The 20,046-nt window shown below is 54.9% G+C and overlaps 1 protein-coding gene across 1 annotated transcript in view; it reads right to left on the minus strand.

Moving 5' to 3' along the window:
• Positions 1–20,046, minus strand: part of HSPG2 (heparan sulfate proteoglycan 2) — a 115,214-nt gene that overhangs the window by 62,199 nt on the left and 32,969 nt on the right. The window contains 6 exon segments of the mRNA XM_023758322.1: positions 1–34; positions 325–383; positions 486–595; positions 6,126–6,170; positions 6,677–6,812; positions 7,276–7,406. The exon segment at positions 1–34 is cut by the window's left edge and continues 181 nt beyond it. Coding sequence (XP_023614090.1) covers positions 1–34; positions 325–383; positions 486–595; positions 6,126–6,170; positions 6,677–6,812; positions 7,276–7,406 — 515 coding nt within the window.

Below are 20,046 nucleotides of genomic sequence, written 5' to 3' on the forward strand. Positions count from 1 at the left end.
GTCCAACTCCACGAAGACCCAGCCATCCAGCTCCCTAGGGACAGGCATGGGGCGGGGGAGCAGGGTGAGAAAGATGCCTGTGGTCTCAGCTCCTCGCTTGGTCCCCTGTCTGACAGTTAGACCTGATCTCCTGACACCCTGTAGCCCAGGCAGGGCATGTTAAGGTCCAAATTGTCCCCCAACTAACTCCTGAGTTTTCACCAATATTCACCTGACTAGACCTCTTCTGCCTCCCCTCCTAGTACCCAGGCTTCTCCCCATCTTTGTCAGCTTCTTCCGGGTTACCCACCAGCCCCCAACCAGCCCCCAGGGCACCCTTCTCACTTGATGAACACCACACTGACAATCTGGTCTCCAGGAATCTTCAAGTACTCTGACTCCAGCTGGGGAGGGACACAGCGCCGTCAGCCTCCAGATGCCCTCAGCCCACCCTCAAGTCCTGCCCACCGACACCAGGCGAGCTCCCAAAAGCCCCTTCACCTCACCGTGTCTACCACAGCCTTGGATACTTCTTGGAAAGCCTGGGAGCCTGCGTCCTCCAGCTCAGAGCTGTAGTGGATGGAGCGAGTGAAATTCACCAGGGCTCGGAAATAAACTGCAGAGAGGGGAGAAGAGGTGTGTCACTGTGTGGTGGCCTCAGCAGTTAGGCCGTAGGTGGAAATAGGGAGATGTTCCCTGAGGCCTCTTGCTGAGGCTGACACCTGGGTGCCTACAGCTCTGCCCAGCACGGCCCCTATCACCACATACTACAGTGGCCCTGGCTTGTCTGCCCAGGGGTCAAAGCTGAGGCCCCACCCTTGAGTGAGGGGCTTCAACTAATAGGGAAAGTGGTCTGATCCAGAAATCAAGAGATGGTGCAGAAGAGGAGGCCCCTGGCAGCTCAGAGGAAGGCTAAACAAGAAAAGTGGCTTCCAGAGAGGCTGGCCTAGTACAGAAATTACTTGCAAGTGACCCAAATGTTTCCCCACTCTTCCCTGGCCAATTCCTCCTCACCCCTCAGGGCTCAGCTCAGCCATCACCTCCTCTAATCCTAGCTGGTTAGAGACCCCTCCTTGGGGCTCTCGCAGACTCTCTGCTTCTCCATCAGAGCACCTTCTAGCCCACCTTGCACAGTCCTGTCTGAATACATGTGAATCGTAGAGCATCTTCATAAAAATCATGGGTTCTGAGGTCAGCCACATCTCAGACCTCATCGCTCTGAGCTTCCTCAGTCAATTGGGGACATAAATTACATTAACACCTTGGGCAGCAGTAGGGAATAAATGATATGCTTACATGCACCTTCTCTCTGTGTGCTCAGATGCCGTGCCTGGCATGAAAAACGGGCTAGAAAATCAGAAGCTGTTGTCACCTTGCCCTCTCTACTGCTAGACTATGAATTTGAGGGGGGTGGGGAGACTGCAGGTCTCATTCATTCCTGTATCCCCAGTGTGTGCATCTAGCACATGGGAGATGCCTAATAAGTGATGGCTGAATCAATTCATATCAGATTGGTGTGAGCAGATACATACACCTATCGTTTCTTGGTACCTACTATACATTTTATACACATTACATCTCATAATGTTAATGAATTCATATAGCAGTTATAAATATAAGTTAATATAAGTTGCAAATGACTCATACATATGTATGTAAACAGATACACCAATCACTTCTTGAGCACCTATTAAGGACAAGATTTTTTAATGCATTAATTCTCAATGTCATGAATTAAGGTATAAATCAAGCATGTCAAACTCAAAGGCGAACACAGGCCAAATAAATGAGGCATGTGGCCTGCAGATTGCGAGTTTGACATGCTTGGTGTAAATTATAAATGCTGAGTTGACATGAGTTTTAAATATGTACAAAGTGCTTAGCACAGAGCTTGGCACACAGTAGGTGCAAAATATTGTGACCAATTCCTATATGAGAGGCAGTGTAGCTTAGTGATTAAAAGCTCCGCCTCTGGAGCAAAACTGCCACTTACAGCCCTGCGACCTTGAGAAAGTTACCTCCACGGAGCTTCCGTTTCCTCCTCTGTAAAATGAGAGTAATAGTAGTGCCCACCCCAGAGTAAGAGTTGTGAAGAGTAAGTTAACAAACGCAAGGTGCTTGTAACAGGGTCTAGCACACAGTAGGAGCTACATGAAGTTAGCTGTAACTATTCCTTCTGGTCTTTATGACGAACGGGAGGAATGGGTTTGGTTTTATTTCTTCCCATCTGAGGGGGGCAGGCATTGCTTTGACAAATCTATACTGAGGGCCAGGTGGTGTTCTAGGCACAGGGCATGTAGCAGTGAACTCCGCAAATGACAAGTCCTCTGGCCACAGAGATCACTGTCCAGTGGGAGGAGAAAGGAAATGAAACAAGTGAGCATGGAAGATGTGGAGGTAGGTGCTACTCTCCCCGGGGGGCCAGGGAAGGCCTTTCCTCAAAGGGCTTGCTTGAAGGAAGGTAGTGAGCCAAGGGGAGCTATCTGGGAGAACAGCATTCCAGTCTGAGGGAACAGCAGCTGCAAAGTCCCTGAGGCAGAAGTGGGCTCAGAGAGGTGACAGAAGACCAGCCTGTAGGTGGCAGAGGAAGTGGCATCCTAACTACAGGCCTGTCCTCCTCCCTCTTCACTCTGTCAGGCCCATCGGTGCACACGCCTCCAGAACCAGGACCCTGTCCCTCTGAGGCTCAGGCTGAGCAAGCCCAGACAGGGGTGGCCGGTACAGGAGTAAACTTAAACTTCTACACCAAGAGAGGGTGCTTGTGAGGGCAGCACCGCCTGCTCGGAGCCACAGGGACCATGCCGGACTGGGCTCCTGGGGGCCAGGCGGGTGGGGCTCTGGGGGCCGGAGTATGGAAGCCACGAGCTTGGCCACAGAGGCCCCTTGTGAGCGGGCACAGAGGTCCATTGAGAGTCCCCCCCACCCTGGCCCCTGGCCTCAGCCCCACGGCACGGTGAGGGTGAGGAGGCCAGGCCTCTGCCCAGGAATGTGACCGCTCCACAAAGCCCCTTTCTCCTAGGGCCTGGGAAGGGCATGGACCCTCCAGCCTGACCCCACCCCCGGCTTTTTGCAAACCAGGGTAGGTCAGGGCGAGCCCTTCCCTCTTCCACCCTGGGATGTGTTCCTGCAGCCGGTGCCTGAGGGTTGGGGCAGGTGAGGTCTGTCTGTTTCAGGAACCAGCCTCCAGAGCTGAGGGTGCTGGGAGGCGGTCATGCTGCCAGAGCTGGGAGTGCTCGTTGGGTGCCTGCCCAGGCCAGCCCTCTCCCTCCTAGTCCTCATTCTGACCCCATCTGGAGAGCTCACTCGGAGCCAGAGGCTGGAGGGACAGGAGGCCCAGAGCTGCCTTGCACCCAGGTGGGGGTGTGGAATGCAGTCTACCCTCTTTCTCCCCATGCTCACTCCCTGCTCACCAGAACTCCCACACACACCTAGGCCCCTGAACCCCAGCCCTGGGTCCCTTAGGTGGGCCCAGGATCAGCCAGTCCTCAGGTGGACACAAGATGCCTCCAGACTCTAGGGTCTTCCCCCACAGAGGTTGCCACACCCATCCCTGCCCAACCAGTACTCCACGGGGAGAACAGCAGGCCCAGCCCACTTTGTTCCGACTGAGCGCCCAGATGGGGCCTAACTGCATCCTGGGCAGGGCAGGGGAGAAGGCGGGCCAGCTGGGGCAGGGCAGGGGCTGGCCTGGCCCCCAGACCCTGGAGGGAGGTGCCTCTGAGCCGCCAGTGTGACAAAGTACAAGCTGGGGAGGAAGAGAAGAGGAAGGAAAAGGAGTGAGAAGGGAGAGCTGGGAGAGAGGGTGGGGAGGGAGAGAGAGAACGAGTCCACCAGGCTGGCAAGTCACTTACTGAGAGGAGACGCCTCATCAGGCTCCGAGACCATCATGCCAGACAGGGCAGGGCGGCCCAGGGGTGGCCCAGGGCCTGCAGAGTGGAGCAGCAGAGAGGGAGACGAGGAGGGGCAGACACAGCAAGGCAGGTGGAGAGGACCAAAGGGAGAGACAGAGACGTGAAGCGAGAAAGAAGACAACAGACGGGGGCGGGGGGTGCGGGGAAGGGGTGGGGGGACAACAGAGATTTGGAGACAGAGACACAGAGAGATGCAGACGGAGACATGGAGAAAGTGGGGGGGGGAATGAGAGAGAGGTGAGACAAAGGCAGAAGGAAATGAGGCAAAGACAGAGAAACATGGGGGCAGAGGAGGCAAGCCGACGGGGAAGAAAGGCACAGAGAGAGAAGGATGAGGCATAGTGTAGGAAAGAGACAGCCCAGGCAGGGGAGGAGGGGAGTAGGAGAGACACGGAGACAGGAAAGACAAAGAGACAGGTCAGAAGATGGAAAGAAATTGGATGAGAGGAAGTGGGCAGGGGCTGTCAAGGAGGGGCACACGGGAGGGGGGACAGGGCTGGGGGCAGAGCCCTGCCAGAGGGAAGAGGAGGGGGGAGGTGCCATCTCTGGGGCTACATTCCAGGGTCTGGCGTTGGCCCAGGGCCCAGGCAGGGGGCACAGCCAGGGACAGCCCCAACACAGTCAGCATGGCCCTCGCTCAGCAGCACAGAGAGGGCAGGGCTGAAGCACACATGCTGAGACCCTGGGAACCAGACACACCTGCTGCCTTCCAGGCTAAGATTCAGCCCAGCTGCATGGAGCTGCCCCAAAGGCAGCGGGCGGTGCCAGGGCTTGGGCCTAGAAGATCTGAAGCCCTACATCTTCCCACGGATCAGCCATACCCACAAGGAAGGGGCCCTACTCTCGGGCCCTCCCCAGCTGCTACTGCCCATCCCAACCCTTGTCCCACCCCTGATCTCTCCTGCCCTCACAGCTGCTTCTCATGGGGGAGATGGGTTGGTAAACAACTCAGAGTGGGCAAAGCTGCTGCAGTGGGCAGCCCCATGGGAGGGGCTATAGATATCCCGAGTGGACAGGGTGGACCGGACCAGGCCCTTCACTGCAGGCCTGGCTGGGCAAGAGGCAGCTCCCAGAGCCGCATCAGCACAGGCCATTCTGGGATGTGAGCTGTGTGCACGGGCCCACTTGACACCCACTCCTGGGCCAGCCAGCTCCCAGGCATCCTTAGCCCGGCAGAGGCCTCCACGTGGAAAAGCTTCAGGCCGTGTCTGAGTCCCAGGTGCCGGGAGGTCACAGTCAGGACTACTCTGCCCACAGGCCAACCCTCCTGTTTGCACTGGCTTAGGTAGGATGCCACCCTCTGGAATTTGGATGCCCCTGAGATGCCAGCTGAAGGGAGTCGACCTCACCCCTGGAGATGCCCAGGCCAGACTCGCCCCAGGCCTGCCAGTGTGGGCAGCACTGGGTGGTGGGGACTGTCCAGTGGTCAGGCTGAGCCGAGCCCCATCTTTGGCTCTGACCACAGAGTGCCCAGCACTGGCTCCCAGAGGTCAGTGGGGACTCTATGGAGCTGCTGGGACCTGTGACCCGCTAGTCCCTTCTCTACCCAGCATCCTAGGTGGGAGGAAGCAGGGACTCTCAGCCCCCATCCCAGTGCTGGGCCAGCCCCTGCTCTGGCTGGCACTTCGGGTGCTGGCAGAGTGGGCAGCTGACAGGCTCCTGATTCCTTTCCCTCCGTGAAGCCCAGCCCTCTTCCCCCACTGGGAACCCTTGGCTTCCCAGAGACGACCTACCCTAAGGCAGGGTTCCCTCCCATGTCCCCCCACCCCACCCCACCCCCAATCAGCTCTGTTGGCCAGCCCTATGCCATGGAGCCCCTCTGGCTGCCCACCCTGCCTGGGGTCCCCAGCTCTGCAGCAGTCCCCAGGAGGACTCAGGAAGAACGTCACAGCTCAGCTGCCCTGGGAAGTGAGGATTTTGCTTTGAATGCTGAGCAGCTGGCTTTCAGTCCCACTCAGAACCGGGCATTTCTTATCTGTGGCCGTACCACCCTGAATGTGCCTGCTCTCCTGATCACAGAACCAGGTATTTCCTGGCACAGGCAAGCATAGAACCTGGCAATGCATGACCTTGCAGGGACCTGCATACAGCTGTCACTTAGGAGGTACAAGGCCACCTTCACGGCAGGACCAAGGGCCCTGCGGGTTCCAGAGATAGGGCCTCTGTGGCTGGGAAGACCTGCTCTGGGCTTTCCCAGGCACAGGATGGGGCCTATAGGATGGCCCAGCAACTTACCCATCTGGAAGTCCCCACTGCCCACATCTCCACTGCCCAGGCCATCTGTAACCAAAAGAGAGACTTACTCAGCAACAATATTTGGTGAGTAACTACTGGGTGTCAGGCACTGTTCTGGGCACATAGTGGGGGAGGTCAAGCACAACTGTTACCTCCTGCCCCAGCCTAGTAGGGAGGGCTGGCCTGGAGAGAGGGTGTGGGCCCAGGGTGCTGGGGGAGAGGGACCAGACCAGACTGGCCTCCAGGTGAGGACAGGAGGAGATGGAATAGGGTGGGAACTGTCCTCCACCACTTTCCCCGTCGGTCCTGACCATCCTTCCTAGGAGGGGACCGCGCAGCAGAGGAGCTGCCAGCAGCCCAGGGTCACACAGGTTGTAAGTGGAGAATCCTGGGGTCAGTGGGATCAGGGCTCAGGACACACACAGCTCTTAGCCCATCTTATGAGGAGCCACCTTGGGCAAGCTTCCTGAGGCCTCTTTAAGGCCTAGTGAGGACACCCTGATTCTGCCCCTCACTCCCTCCACTCCCGGCCACCGGAACCCTCTGCCCACCTCCGGAGGCTTCGTCAGCCAGCAAGTCCTCGTCGTCAGAAAGGTCTGAGTCACTCCAGCCAGCCCGGCCCGCCGTGACCGTCTCCGCGTCCTCAGGCAGAGACACGCCATCATATGCCCTCAGTCCACGGGTCACCTGTGGGAGACCACACAGACGACTGTGTCACACTCTCCAGCTCCTGCCCAGCCCAGGACCCCTCCCCTCCCTTCAAGAGGGACCCAGAGTTCTACCCCAAAGCCCTCCAGGGGTTAAGTCAGATGTGGTTTGGCGAAAAGAGTCAGGCTGGGACTGAATCACTATTTTTGACTCAGCTTCCCCAAACTTCATTAGCCCCTTGAGGCCTCAGAGCCCAACCCTGCAAATTCACAACGTCTGAATGAATCCTCAAATTCACAGACAATGAAATTAAAATCACTTTGGTAAGTGATGACTCTTCTTTTGGAGCTATCCACGACATGGGTTAGTGGGTAGGGGGACAGAGGCAGGTAAAGGGTGGGCTGGACCAGCCAAGATGGGAACATAGGCTGGTGGAAGAGTGGCCAGGGTCAGCGTGGATGGGGACAGAGGCAGAAACTGAGGGTGAGCTGTTGCCTCCAACGGCAGCTCCCAGCCAGGCCAACTTGGCCACCTCTTTCTGCCTCAGTCTGGCCTCCAAATCTCCAGGCCACAGGGAACGCATTCCAGCCACGTTGGAGAAGTGGCTGGTGAGGGTGGAATCCAGCAGCTGGGCTGAATGGGGGCAGGTCAGGCATGGTGTCAACTCCACGTGACCTCAGGCTGCTGCTGAGCCCAGCACCTGCTCCACGAGGGGCTGCTGAGGCCCTGCACCCTGCAGGCTGGAGCAGAAGGGCCCCAGCAGCCATCACACCTGCTGCCACAGGGGTGGGTGTGGGAGTGACTGCCTCTTTCCCTTAGACAAGATCAAGATTTTTCCAAATGAGCATTACCAAGTCACTCAGAGGAAAACAAACCCAGCAGAGCCCCAGGGAACTTCAGAGCCCCCTCCCCTGACAAGTGTGCACGGATTTGCTGTGACCCCATAATGCACCTCCAGGCCCCGATGGCCTGGCAGGAGCGTCTCATGCCCTGCCCTGGCCTCGGCCCTCTCGGGGGAGCCCAGCCTGGCCAGAAGGAAATGGTCTTGCTTGTGAAACCCAAACCCAGCCCTCACTGGCTGGACAAAGTGTGGCAGCAGGAGAGAGGCCTAGGGAGAAGAAAAAAATCGAGGAAACAGCCTGTCCCTCTCCTTCCCCACCCCCCAACTTCACAGTCCATGTCCTGGAGACTCTGGTCTTTTCTCACACTGGTCCCTCTGTCCGAACGGCCTTCCTCCCTTTGTTTATCGGGCTAACTTCAATTGTCCTCCAAAATCCAGCTAAACATCATCTCCTTTAACTGCTCAGAAATAAAAAGGAACAAATTGCGGACATGCACGGCAACATGGATGAACCTCCAACACATTGTGCTATGAAAGCAGCCAGACACCAAAGACTGTATGAAACTCTACGGGGAAAAAGTCTCATCTACAGTGACAGAAAGATCAGTAGTTGCCTGGGACCAGGGGTGGGTGGGACTGACCAGAAAGGAGCACGAGGGAGCCTTTTGGACTGATGGTTCCCTGGGTACATACATACCCTCCTCATTACTGAACTGTACACTTGAAATGATGGGTTTGTTTTAGTATATGTTTTACAGCTCAATGAAGAGGACTAAAAAGAAAACCTCTGCGAGACCTGTCCTGACTCCTTGCCTTTCCCTACCACCTGCACCCCCAGGCTGGGCCCTGGGCCCTCTGGGGCTCACCCTGTAATCGCCTGTACCTCTGCTGAAATAGAAGCACCTTGAAGGCAGGGACTGTGATGAATTCATCTCTAACTTCTCAGTACCTGTATCCAATAAATACGTGAATGAATGGACAAAAATGTCATAATCTATTAATTCTAGAAGCTTCCTGGAGATGACTTGCTTTGAAGGGTGCACAGACCCCCACGAAGTCTGTCTGTATGCATCTCCTTTCCTAGGCTGGGAGCCTGCGGGAGGCCAGGCCGAGTGCCAGTTGGGCATCTTTGTGTTTGCAGTGCTACCAAACCTGTGTAAGGCTTGCACTGCTGATTTCATCCTCTACTATGGCCTAAGGCCCCTCGCCCCACAATCCATGGGCAAACCCCTCCTATTCCTTCTCCTCCCTGTACCCTCTCCCTCTGGACAAGGGCCGTCAGTGAACTTCTGGGCTGGGCCATGAGGTTTGCATCCAGGAGTGAGACATGGATTCCTGGGCTGTTTCTCAGAGCGACTGAGTCAGGCTCACTCACCTCCGGCCAGCGGGTTAGAGTTCTGTATGCTCAAGGGGATTCGGACACTCACCGGCTAAGAATCACAGGACCATCCCCATCCCGGGGTCCTCCCTCCTCCCCTGGATGGGGGTGTGGGTCCTGAGCACACCCTGACTCACCTGGTACAGGGGCTACTGACACTGGGCAGAGGGGACTAGGGGGGCAGGCGAGGACTCTCTGTGTATGTCTTTGACACACCCTCCTTCTTCCCATGCAAGCAAGGCCGAGGAGGGCTGCATGAGGCACAGGGATTCCTGGCACCCCTAGACGCCAGAACGCTGTCTGGAAAAGGAGAACCCTGGTGAGCAAGGTCCAGAGCTTCTCCCAGGGAGGGGCTTGGGACCGGACAGGAAATAGCAAAGTGAGATTCATCTCGGAAAAAATGTCAGGAACACACATCTGCAGTGAGAGGGAGAGAGAGTCAGAGCATTTTGGGCCTGGACAGAAGTCCCCTACCCCAGGGACCCGGGAATGGGCCCTCCACATGCCCGACTGCCCTTGCTTGCAGCCCTCTCTCCAGGACCAAGGCTCTGGGGTCAACCGGGGCCTGCAGCAAGGGCCAAGCCAGCAAGAGCAGAGACTTCACTTGTGCAAAGCTGAAGATCAAACGGTTCCAGCAGCTGCATTTCACATCTGGGAGGGGAGAAGGAGCCAGGCCGGAAAGAGGCTTCAGAAAGAGCCCGAGGAAGCTTGAGACTTGCCCATAGAAGGGAACCTGGATTCAGACCTGAGAAGTCCAGGGTCTACTTGGGGAATAAAAGGAGCTAATTTATTGGGCACTTACTATGCACCAGGCACTCCTTTAGGACTTTTATGTGTTAACTCTGGTTATAGGTGTTAATCAGCCCCACTGTAAAGATGGGGGAAAGGAGCAGAGTCAGGTCACCTGGTTGAAGACCTGGGTGGTAGAGCTGGAATCGGAACCCTGGTGGGCACCAAGGGCTAAGCTCTTACCACTGCACCACACTGCCTCTGTAACCAGGGCTGTGCAATGAGCCCAACTCACCGAGAGGTCAATGAGAGTCACTCCTGCAAAGCCTCGCAACCACACTGCATTTCCGTTTACAGAGCATTTCCTAGGCCTGTGTCATTTGACCCTGACAATGGCCCCTGAAGTGGCTGAGCAGATGTGAATGGCCCCCTTTCACAGAGGAGGAAACTTGCCCAAGATCAGAGCCAGGACCCCAAGCGCCCTGCTCATTAGGAAAGGAGGTAGGGCTGGGCTGGGCTTGGCTGGGCCAGGAAGCCCAGGGCTAGCTGGTCCCCATCCCCAACCTAACCTGCTCCCAGGGTGGATCCCAGGAAGCTGGCAGTGGCCTGGGCCCATGCAACGGTGCCTAAGGTCCCAAGGAGGGCCCTCCGAGACTTCAACGTCAAAGGCAGAAATAGAACCCAGGGTTCCTGTCTGTCTGCACGTCTCAGGCTGCGACTTCCTCCCAGAGGAACCCGGTACTTCAGGCATGCACTGGGGAAGGACGGTGGGCCAGAGAGGAGGTGTCCAGAAGGCAGACATGGGCCAGAGAGGAAGGAGCCAGGCAGAGGAGGATTTTCCAGACCCTGCAGGTTCCTGTGGGGGAAATGGGGCAGCTGACTCATACAGGCCAAGGTCAGAGGACTGTTCTAGTGAGCTGAGAACAACTGTTTAGGATGGGGGTGGGGGTAGGGTGACCCCCCAATGAGCACAGGGGGGTTGGGGTGGGAACTGTAACAGATAGACAGGGGACCTCTGGGAAGCACCTGCTCCCTGAGGCTGGGCGTGTCCAGGCCTCCTGGCGAGGATGTGGTGTCTTGAGTAACACTCCCTCCACGTTCTGCGTGGAGTAGGGTTTGGTATCTGAAAGAGGAGCCGCACAACAAATGAGAGAAAAAGACACAAGATAATTTTGCAATATTGGGGGACCAGGCGGGCAAGTCCCCAAGGACTTCCACCCATGCTCAGGCTGCTCCAATCTTTTATTGATCTGGAGTAGCCCTTAGGGTAAGGAGGTTTCAATGACACAGATCAGCAGACAATTTCCAGGAATAGACAAAGTATCTGATTAGCTCATCAATAGATGATTTCCAGGAATAGGCAGAGTATCTGATCAACAATAATCAACAAGGATCTACATAAGTATCTAAGGAATTTAGTGAACTAAGGTGGGGATGATGCTTCAACTATTATTACCTAAATTAACTGGGTGGTTCCTAGATTAACTGGGTGGTACACAGTTCTGACCTTTGCTAGGACTTCAAAGGTTACTAGCTTTTTGGGGTCTCTGTCTAAACTCAGCTAGTGAAGACAATGAATGGACTCCGGCAATGTGGGTGCACACAGAGCTCCAGGTCCAAGTCCTACAGAGGCCCTTGGGGGCAAGGGACAGAGGCTGGGCCCTCTCCCGGCCTAAGTGAGGATGCAGAGGGAGGCGAGGATGGCTGGGAAGGTCAAGCCATTAGAGAAGGGTACAAAAGTTAGAGAAGGTTTGGGATGCAAGGAGAGGTACAGATCCAGATATAGGAAACAGGTTTTAAAAGGAGTTTAGGGCCTTGCGATGGATATGTGTATAGATAAGAATTTCCGGAGCTGCTAAATGAGAGCTGTAGGACAATGGCGCACAGTGAAACGATGACAATAAGAACAGTTGATCCATAGCATTCTCCCCTGTTCTCAGTTGGAAAATCAAAAACGGGTTGAAAATTTCAGTAACCTCTTATGTCTGTTCCATTTGTATGGTTATGAGAAAATGTTATCACTCTCAAACTGGTTCTCAGAAAACTATATTGTGTAAAAATGTGTTTCTTTTTTGTTTGTTTGTTTTTTGATTTCAGAAAGGAAGGGAGAGGAAGAGAGATAGAAACATCAATGATGAGAGGGAATCATTGACTGGCTGCCTGCTGCACGCCCCCCACTGGGGACCAAGCCTCTGACCAGAATCGAACCTGGGACCCTTCAGTCCGCAGGTCAACGCTCTAACCACTGGGCAAACCGGCTAGGGCTGTGTTTCTTTTACCTATGTAACTTTAGTATACATTATATTATCTAAGCATTCATTAGATAGTCATATAATAAAGAATAACAATAAGGAAAAAGAAAAAAAAAAGAAGGGTCAGACTGCATGGAGGGCTTTCTCCATCCCAGGCCTCCTGTTTGTCCTCAGCAGCCGGGAGGGTTGGCACTGCAGGGCCACTATCCCTCATTTGCAATAAGGGAAATCCAAGGCGCTTGCTCTGAAAACCAAGAGTGTGTGTTTTTTTAAATAAGTTTATAACAAGCTCATTTGCTACCAAGTCATGACCTGAACTGACATGAAGCTATTAATAGCTTATTCACTCCGCTTCAGGTGAACAGTCTGACATTTCGCTGCAGCAATAGTGGTGTGTTTTATTGTGGGGTGTTGCCCCAGATTCTATTGATGTCACATCACAGCTGGCGTGTGCTCTATGTCACCTTTCTCAGGTTTGAAAACTTCTGAATTCCAAACCACGTCTGACCTCCAGGATTTCAACTGAGAGACTAAGCGTGTCCTGTTATTTCCATTTTGTAGGTGAGGAAACGGACGCCCAGAAGGGGTCATCTGAGTGAATGGGGTTCAAGTCTGTGAGGCACTCAGCATGGTCCCTGTCTACAGTGAGGGCTCAATGAACATTAGAAGTAGTAGCACACAGTGGGTACGGGGTAGAGGTGAGGGATGAGGGGGGCATGGGAGTGTGGGGTGTGGGCTCAGGCCTGGGGTCAGCCTCCAGGAGTGGGAGGAAGGGAGGGGTGTGGCTCAGCTGCCCAGGCCCTGGGCTGGCGGCACAGGCAGGGCACTGACTGGGGGTGACAACAAAGCTTAGTTCCAAGGCTCAAGTTGTCTGCCTGCTCTGAGGCCAACTCTAAAACGACCGCTGAGCACTTCAACTTCAGACTTCTCCAGAGACATTCTTCACATGCCTTGGGCAGCCAGCCCACCCTCCCCTCCATGGCCCAGGCCTGAGGCTGAGCCCCCTACCGCCCCCGCAGCTGGGCAGAAGGTCTAAGCACTGCAATCCCTAGGGTGGCTGCAGCTGCCCAGGGCAAGACTCCAGGCATCTGGGCTGGAGTGAGCTCACCCCATCGAAATCCACAGACAGTGTGGGGGTGGGGACAAACGGGCCCCTGCCTGCCCACCTGCCTCCTGCCTGCACAGACTCTGCCTCGGTGGCCCCTCCCCTGTGCCTGGCAGAGGAACCAGCAGTCGCTGTGACCCACAGCCCCCAATTCTCTGGGACACTGAACCCAGTCAAATGCCCCCGCCCTTCTCTCTGATGCAGGCTCCCAGGTAACCCCACGGTGCTCTCTCTATTCTGTTACAACCCAGGCCCCAGCGATAGGGTCAAGGTGCCCTGCCCCACCCACAGGCCATGGTACCCTGTCCACGGACAGCAAACGGCAAAAAGGAAGGAATCTGTTGGGGCAGCACTTTGTTGTACAAACTGCCAGGGGCGGGAGAGCCAGACACAAAGGCCAAAAGGCCTTTAATCCCCTGGCAGGCTGAGAGGGGCGCCGGGCCGGAAAGAAGGTGGCCACAGCCGCCGCTGGCATGCCTGCACTGCCCGTGCCACTCCGGAGGCCTGCCAGCTCTCCACACTCAGGCTCCCAAGATGGCAGCACTCCCCAGCCAGATGGCCAGGAAGGATGGTGATTCCCCAAATAAGAAGGGTTGAGGCTCAGGTGCTCCCGCTGAGATAAGGTCTTTGTGGGTGCAGGTGCTACGTTCTGTGCAAGGCTTATAGCTCACGCAAATCCGCAGCCTCCTAAGGCAGACACACTGGCGCTCACAGATTTTACAGATAAGAACCCAAGGCTCGGAGAAGTGAAGGCCACACAGCGAAGGCAACAGGAATCCAGTCTGAATGCAGAGCCCTCTCTCCTGGCGTTGGCTAGCTCGGAGGCTCTGACCGCTGCCATCTAAACTCATACCAAGGCCTAGGACCGGGAAAGGCTGCATTCCAGCCAGGGCCTGGGGGAACACCGCGGGCCCATTAGGGCCTTTGACAGAGACCACCGGAGCCAGAAGCTGGGGTGTGGGATTCCTTGTCCCAGCTCTGCCCGAACTCACCATGTGGCCTTCGACAAGCTCCCTGTCACCCTTCCCTTTTAGCAAAGGGCAGCGAGCCCCTATGATATGTGCTAGGCGTCCACGCCACCCGTCCCTGTCAACGTGCAGAGAAAGTACCAGGAAGGCAGTGGTTTTCATGTGTTTTGATCTTTGCTGCATCTCTGGAACAGACAACACATACTAGGTGCTCAGTTAGTATCTGCGGACACAGACAGACTGAATGATCGAATGAACAAACTTGGAATGAGGAGTGAGCTGCTTTGGGAAGCACGGCCGAGAAACTGAGTCTGTCTAGCCCTTTCCCAGGTGGGCCTGGCATGGTCTCTGCTTTGAAGGTCCCTCTAAGGTGGCTGGGGTGTGCACCCTAATAGGTCTGCTCCTGCCATGGCCGAGCAAGAGCACTTTATCCCCCAGGCCCAGAGAGATGCGGCCAGGGGTGCAGAGGGCAGACTCTGCTCAGACACCCTGACTCCAGGCCGCCTTGGCCACTTTCTAGCAGGGCGACCTCAGCTTTCTCATCTGTAAAAAAAAAAAGGGATAATCAACCAGACCTGCCCAATCAGATTTAATTTAAGTCACTCTGAGCTTTACTTATCGAGCATCTACTATGTGCTGGGCCCTGGGAACAAAACTGGGAAGTAGACCAATGGTTCTCAACCTTCTGGCCCTTTAAATACAGTTCCTCATGTTGTGACCCAACCATAAAATTATTTTCGTTGCTACTTCATAACTGTAATGTTGCTACTGTTATGAATCGTAATGTAAATATCTGATATGCAGGATGGTCTTAGGCGACCCCTGTGAAAGGGTCGTTCAACTGCCAAAGGGGTCGCGACCCACAGGTTGAGAACCTCTGAAGTAGACAGACACACAGAGAGCTCCGAAAAGGAAGGATGGGGGCTAGGAGACCCGGGAGAGGGTCCCCCACTTAATGAGGCAGGTGGAAGTTTGGGGAATGTTTCGCAGAGGGAGTGACAATTCGGCTGGGTCTGAACGATGATTTCACCTAAGCAGGGTGAAGAAGGGGAAGAAGTATACACCAGGCAGAAGGAAGGGCACATGCCAAGGCCCAGAGGTGGGACAGTGCACGGCACAGTCAAGAGGCTGGAAGTTTGGTGCCATGGGACACGGTGTGCCAGGTGGCAGAGGATCAAAGGGACGAGCTCTGAATGGTCTTTTCACTTAGAGAGCAGTGCCCCTTGGCCATGCTGTTGTCATGCTGCTCACCAGAGCCCAATTCTCTCAGTCCCCCATGCCCCCCCGCCCGCGAAGTCCACGCACTCTCCTGCCCCCACAGACACCCTAAGAATGGGCCTCCCCTGGTGCAGGAAGCCACCGGGAAATGACCCTGCCTCACCCGTTTGCCAGGTGCCGCTGAGGCGGTGGAGGTGGCCAAGCGGGAACAGCTTCCTGGCTGGGCTGCCCAGCAAGAAGATCCCCAGGGGTTGAATATTATCCGCTAAACACTGTTGGTGCCAACAGGGCCTGCGGCGTTCACGTGCCTGCCTCCTGCCGGAGGCCTGGCTGGTTCTCAGGTTCTCTGGCTCCCGGGTGGTCCTGTCGTGGGCCTTCAAGGCCACACCAACCTGGTTGGGCCTGCCCATGCCCACCAGGGTCATCGCCCACAGGCTTCATGATGCCCCTAGCACGCTGCCAGGCCTATGGGAGGATGGGAGAAATATTCCACAAAATTTTCTTGAAATGAAATGCCACTTTTGACAATGACCACTTCCTGAACCTACTAGGTTAGGCCTTTCCATTGCTTTTGACTCAGCAAAGGATTAGAAGAAAAGCCCCCTATTATGGCCTACATACACGCATACACCTACACACACCTCTCCAACCTCCTCTCCACTGCGCTCTCCCACCACCTGCCACATTTATCTCAAACACAGCTCCCTCCCACCTCAGGGCCTTTGCACTTGCTGTATTCCCTGCCTGGGACATGGCCCCCACATAGGCTCACCCCTTCTCTTCCTCTAGTTTCTGCTCTTCCTCTAGATGTCACCTTCACAGAGGCCCACCCTGATCACATTCCAGGTCCAGAATCTATGATAGGTAGCTGTCTGTCACTTCCTTACCCTGCTTCATGGCACCTCACCACCTACATTCAACCCTATATTTACATGTTTATCTGCTTATCATCTGTCTTCCCTACTAGAACATCAGCTCCACGAAGGCGGGGACTTTGTCCACTTTGCTCACCGCTGTCTCCCCTGTACTAAAGGCAACTGGCATACAGTGGATGCTCAACGATACTTGTTAAATTAGTCAATGAATGGGGTTTACGAATGAAGACACGGAGGCTCAGAAAGGTGACTTGCCCATAGTCACAGAGCTGGAAGAGCTGAGCCTGGAAGCCTGACCTGGAAACCCTATACTACCTGGGCCGTCCTCCTGCCATCTCTGGGGAGACAAACAGTCCATGGTCACTGAAGAGAAACCTGCCCACTGCCCAGACCAGCATCCCAGGGAGTGGGCAGGGGTCTCAGAGGCGAGCTGGGCCACAGCTCCGGCCCCAGGGCCTTGCACAAGGCAGCCAGGCAGCCAAGCCGCCGTGGCTCCGCTCCTGCCTGCTCCCGTGGGCATCAGCAACAGGAAAAAACAGACTGGACCGACAACCCAGCAGCTGCGGCCAAGGAGGCCAGCTCCCCAGGTCCCCCAGGGCTTTCCCCATCTGCTTCCTGGAGGCGGAGGAAGTTGGCGGGCAGGGCCGAGCCCGTGGTTGACCAAAGGCCTGTGGGCAACAGACCTAGAAATAAGAAGAAGGCCCCCTCCTTTTGCAATGCCCTCTCCCCTTTCCTCATGACGAATGTCCATCCCAGGCACAGTAACTCCGGACAGGAATAGGTATGGGGGAGGGTCCTGCAGACAAACACATCTGGGAAAGGCTGGTTACACAAAGCAGAGCTGGTTCCCTAAGTCTTAATGTCTCTAACACCACGATGAGGGAACGGGGTGACCGGCGTTTCCCAAACTTGCTAAACTTGGAAGCCTTTCTTCATGCAGAGCTCATGGGACTAGGGTTCTACAGAACACACTTTGGGAACACCCACCCCAACATACACCTTTCCTTCAGCTCGCTGCCAACTAGCTCTCCCTCAGGAAGGCTTTAGATGTAAAGAAACGGCCCACCACCACTGGGGTCTTGAAAAGGCGAAAGAATGAAGTGCTGCTGGAGAAAAAGCCGTGTAGGTGACAGGCTAGTTGGTAGCAGGAGGGGTACGCTCTCTCCTCCGGGGGAACCCTGTCAGTGTCTGAGGAAACCCAGGCAGGAGCTGCTCCTTCCCTTGCTGGCCAGCAGCCGGCCCTCTCAGGTGATGAGTCCGTCAGAGGGGACAGAGAGGTGGCCTAGCGCCTGGTCACTCCTGATCCCCTAGGACCGTACAGAAGGTCCCAAGCCCTGGGGTGGGGGGGAGGGGAGCTGAGTGTTCTAAGGGAGAGTTCAGCGGAGGGGCTGGGGATTGCTGACAGGGTGGGGGTCGGGGGAGAGCAGCAAAGGGGTGAAGCCCCTCTGGGCAGCAGGGTGGACTGTGAACTGGCTTCCAGCTCACCTTGCTGTCTTGTGCAAGTCCCTTTCCCTCTCTGGGCCTCAGACTCCCTCTGTCAAATGATAAAGTAGAGAGCTCAGGTTCCCAGTCTGTCCTCAGCGGCCTGGGGGGCCACTTTAGAGCGGCAGACAGATGGTTTGACCCCCTCCCCCTCAAATACTCACTACAATGAAAAGAAATCTACCTTTTTTTCCTTTTTACATTCTGACCATCTACATAATATGTCTGGTTCAGCCCCTGGTTAGCTGTGAGGCTGTGAGCAAGACATTTCACCTCTCTGGTGCCTCCATTTCCTCATCTGTAAAATGGGCATGATAATTAATAATAATAGGGTTGTTGTGAGGATTCAATAAAAATGTAATAAGCTACAAATAGTATTAGCACACAGTGAATGCTCTGAGTTTGCGATTATTTATCAAAATATTATAGTAGTTAATCAAAATACTATTATTTTTATTGAAATAGGGTTTCACCGCTCAATAATAGTAAGTTAGAAAGCTCTCAATTTAGATGATTCCAAAGGTTCCTTCTGGCTATGACATTTTAGGACACTGAAATTCGGAAACAACAGGATTCTAAAATTCTAGGCTGTGACTCCAACCAGCAGAGAGGGCAGGGCTATCGGACGGAATTACAAAGTCAGAACCAAGTGTAAGGAGCAGATTGAAGGGCACTGACCAGCTAAGGGTTACCTCCTCCATCATCTGTCTCTGTCTACCTCCCCCACCACCCTGTTCCAAGAAGACGCTAAGCAGCTTACAAAAATGTACACATAAAAGCAAGAGAACATCAACTGAACATACATAAGAAAAACTCGGGTAGGGCTACAGATGGAGCCTGGAGTGAGGTGAGTAGATAAAGTATGTGCCAGAGGCTAGAGGTCTGGGAAAGCCAACTCACTTGGCTCTGAGCTCTGGTGGCCAATGGGAAGAAGGAAGCCTGACCAGTCCCTGGATTCCGTGTCCCATGAGGTAGAAACAAACCGGTTGCTTAGAAGAAGCACAACTATTCCTGAGGCGAGAGCAGGGAACGTCCCAAGGGAAAAGGTTTGTCTGGTGCCCTTCTTTGCCCTTGCCAGTGGGGCCAGCCTCCCCTAGGCGTCCACTGACCATGAGCCTCTGAGGCTGCACTCAGGGTCAGAGTCTACAGCATTCAAAGATCCAGGACCCTGGAATGGCGGTCCAGGCAGCGCCCCAGCATCCTTGGTCTGGGCAGGATTACCCATCCCTCCCCAAGCCTGAACACAGCCAGTGCCCAAAATAGCCTGGGCAGGAGAGGGTGCCAGAAAGCCCCGGGCAGGACCTGGGTAGGCCCGCCCACAGCAGAGGGCCCAGTGGGCCAATGAACACATCCCTGACACACAAAGGAGCACCTTCACTAGGAAACAGGGCCCTCCCTGGGAGTCTCCCACCCACCAAGCTCCCCCTGAGCCACACGTTGCTCACGCAGAACCCAGGCAGCTGCTCCACCCTTCCCACAAGGCGGGCCTTCCTGCAGGAGCCAAATGGAAAAGTCTTCGAAGAAACACCACCCATAGGCAAGTGCCAGCCCCCACCTCCAGGATTAGCCTCCCTCAGGATCCTCCTGCGTCCCCCAGCTGCTGGCCAAGACAATGGGGGTTATTCTGGGCTGCGCGAGGTATTTAAAGCTCTGGCTGCGCTTCTGTCCCTGGGGAACAAGAAGCCTTGACCTCAGCAAGACCTTCCTGAAATTGTTGCTGCCCAGACTGTGATGGCTGTGTCCCATACAGTCTGCATCCAACCTCTCCTGCCAGGCCGTGAGGCCCGGTGGGATACAGCACAAGTGCCTCCTCTTCCAGGAAGCCCTCGGGGCCACTGCCCAAGAACCTCAGAAGAGCTGGGTTCTGGCCCCTGCTCTGCCACCAATCTTCTCAACTGTTTATTCATCTGCAAAGTGTGGGTAATAATATCCATGTGCACTAAGCGCTCGGAGGCTTCTGTGGTTAAGATGAAGTCGTGTCTCCCCAGACATGTGTGGTGTAAATTGTAAGCAGGGATGGGAATTTTGCCTGTTTTATCACTGTTGTGTGTTTTTTCTAGTACCTTGCACACAGTAGGTCCCAAATAAACATTTATTGACCGATATAAATACTTGTGGAATGTGTCTGTAACCCCCACAGAACCACCCACGGTGCTGGGCACGCAGATGGCTAATACTCTTTGATAATATTGCCAGATCTCATTTGGGGCACTTAGAACATGCCAGGCTTTTGCTAAGTACTTTACATGGATTCTCATTTCATTTGCACAATAATCCCAAGAGGTAGGGACTATTATTATCCTCTTTACAAGCAAGAAAACAGGAGTTCCACTCCCAGTGGTTAAAGAGCTTGCCAGGGGTCCCAAAACTACTAGGTGGCCAAGCTGGGCGTCAAACCCAGGAACCCAAGTCTCTATCACCCTGC

Source organism: Myotis lucifugus, unplaced genomic scaffold (genome assembly GCF_000147115.1).
Source record: "Myotis lucifugus unplaced genomic scaffold, Myoluc2.0 scaffold_128, whole genome shotgun sequence".
In the NCBI taxonomy this organism is placed as follows: domain Eukaryota; kingdom Metazoa; phylum Chordata; class Mammalia; order Chiroptera; family Vespertilionidae; genus Myotis; species Myotis lucifugus.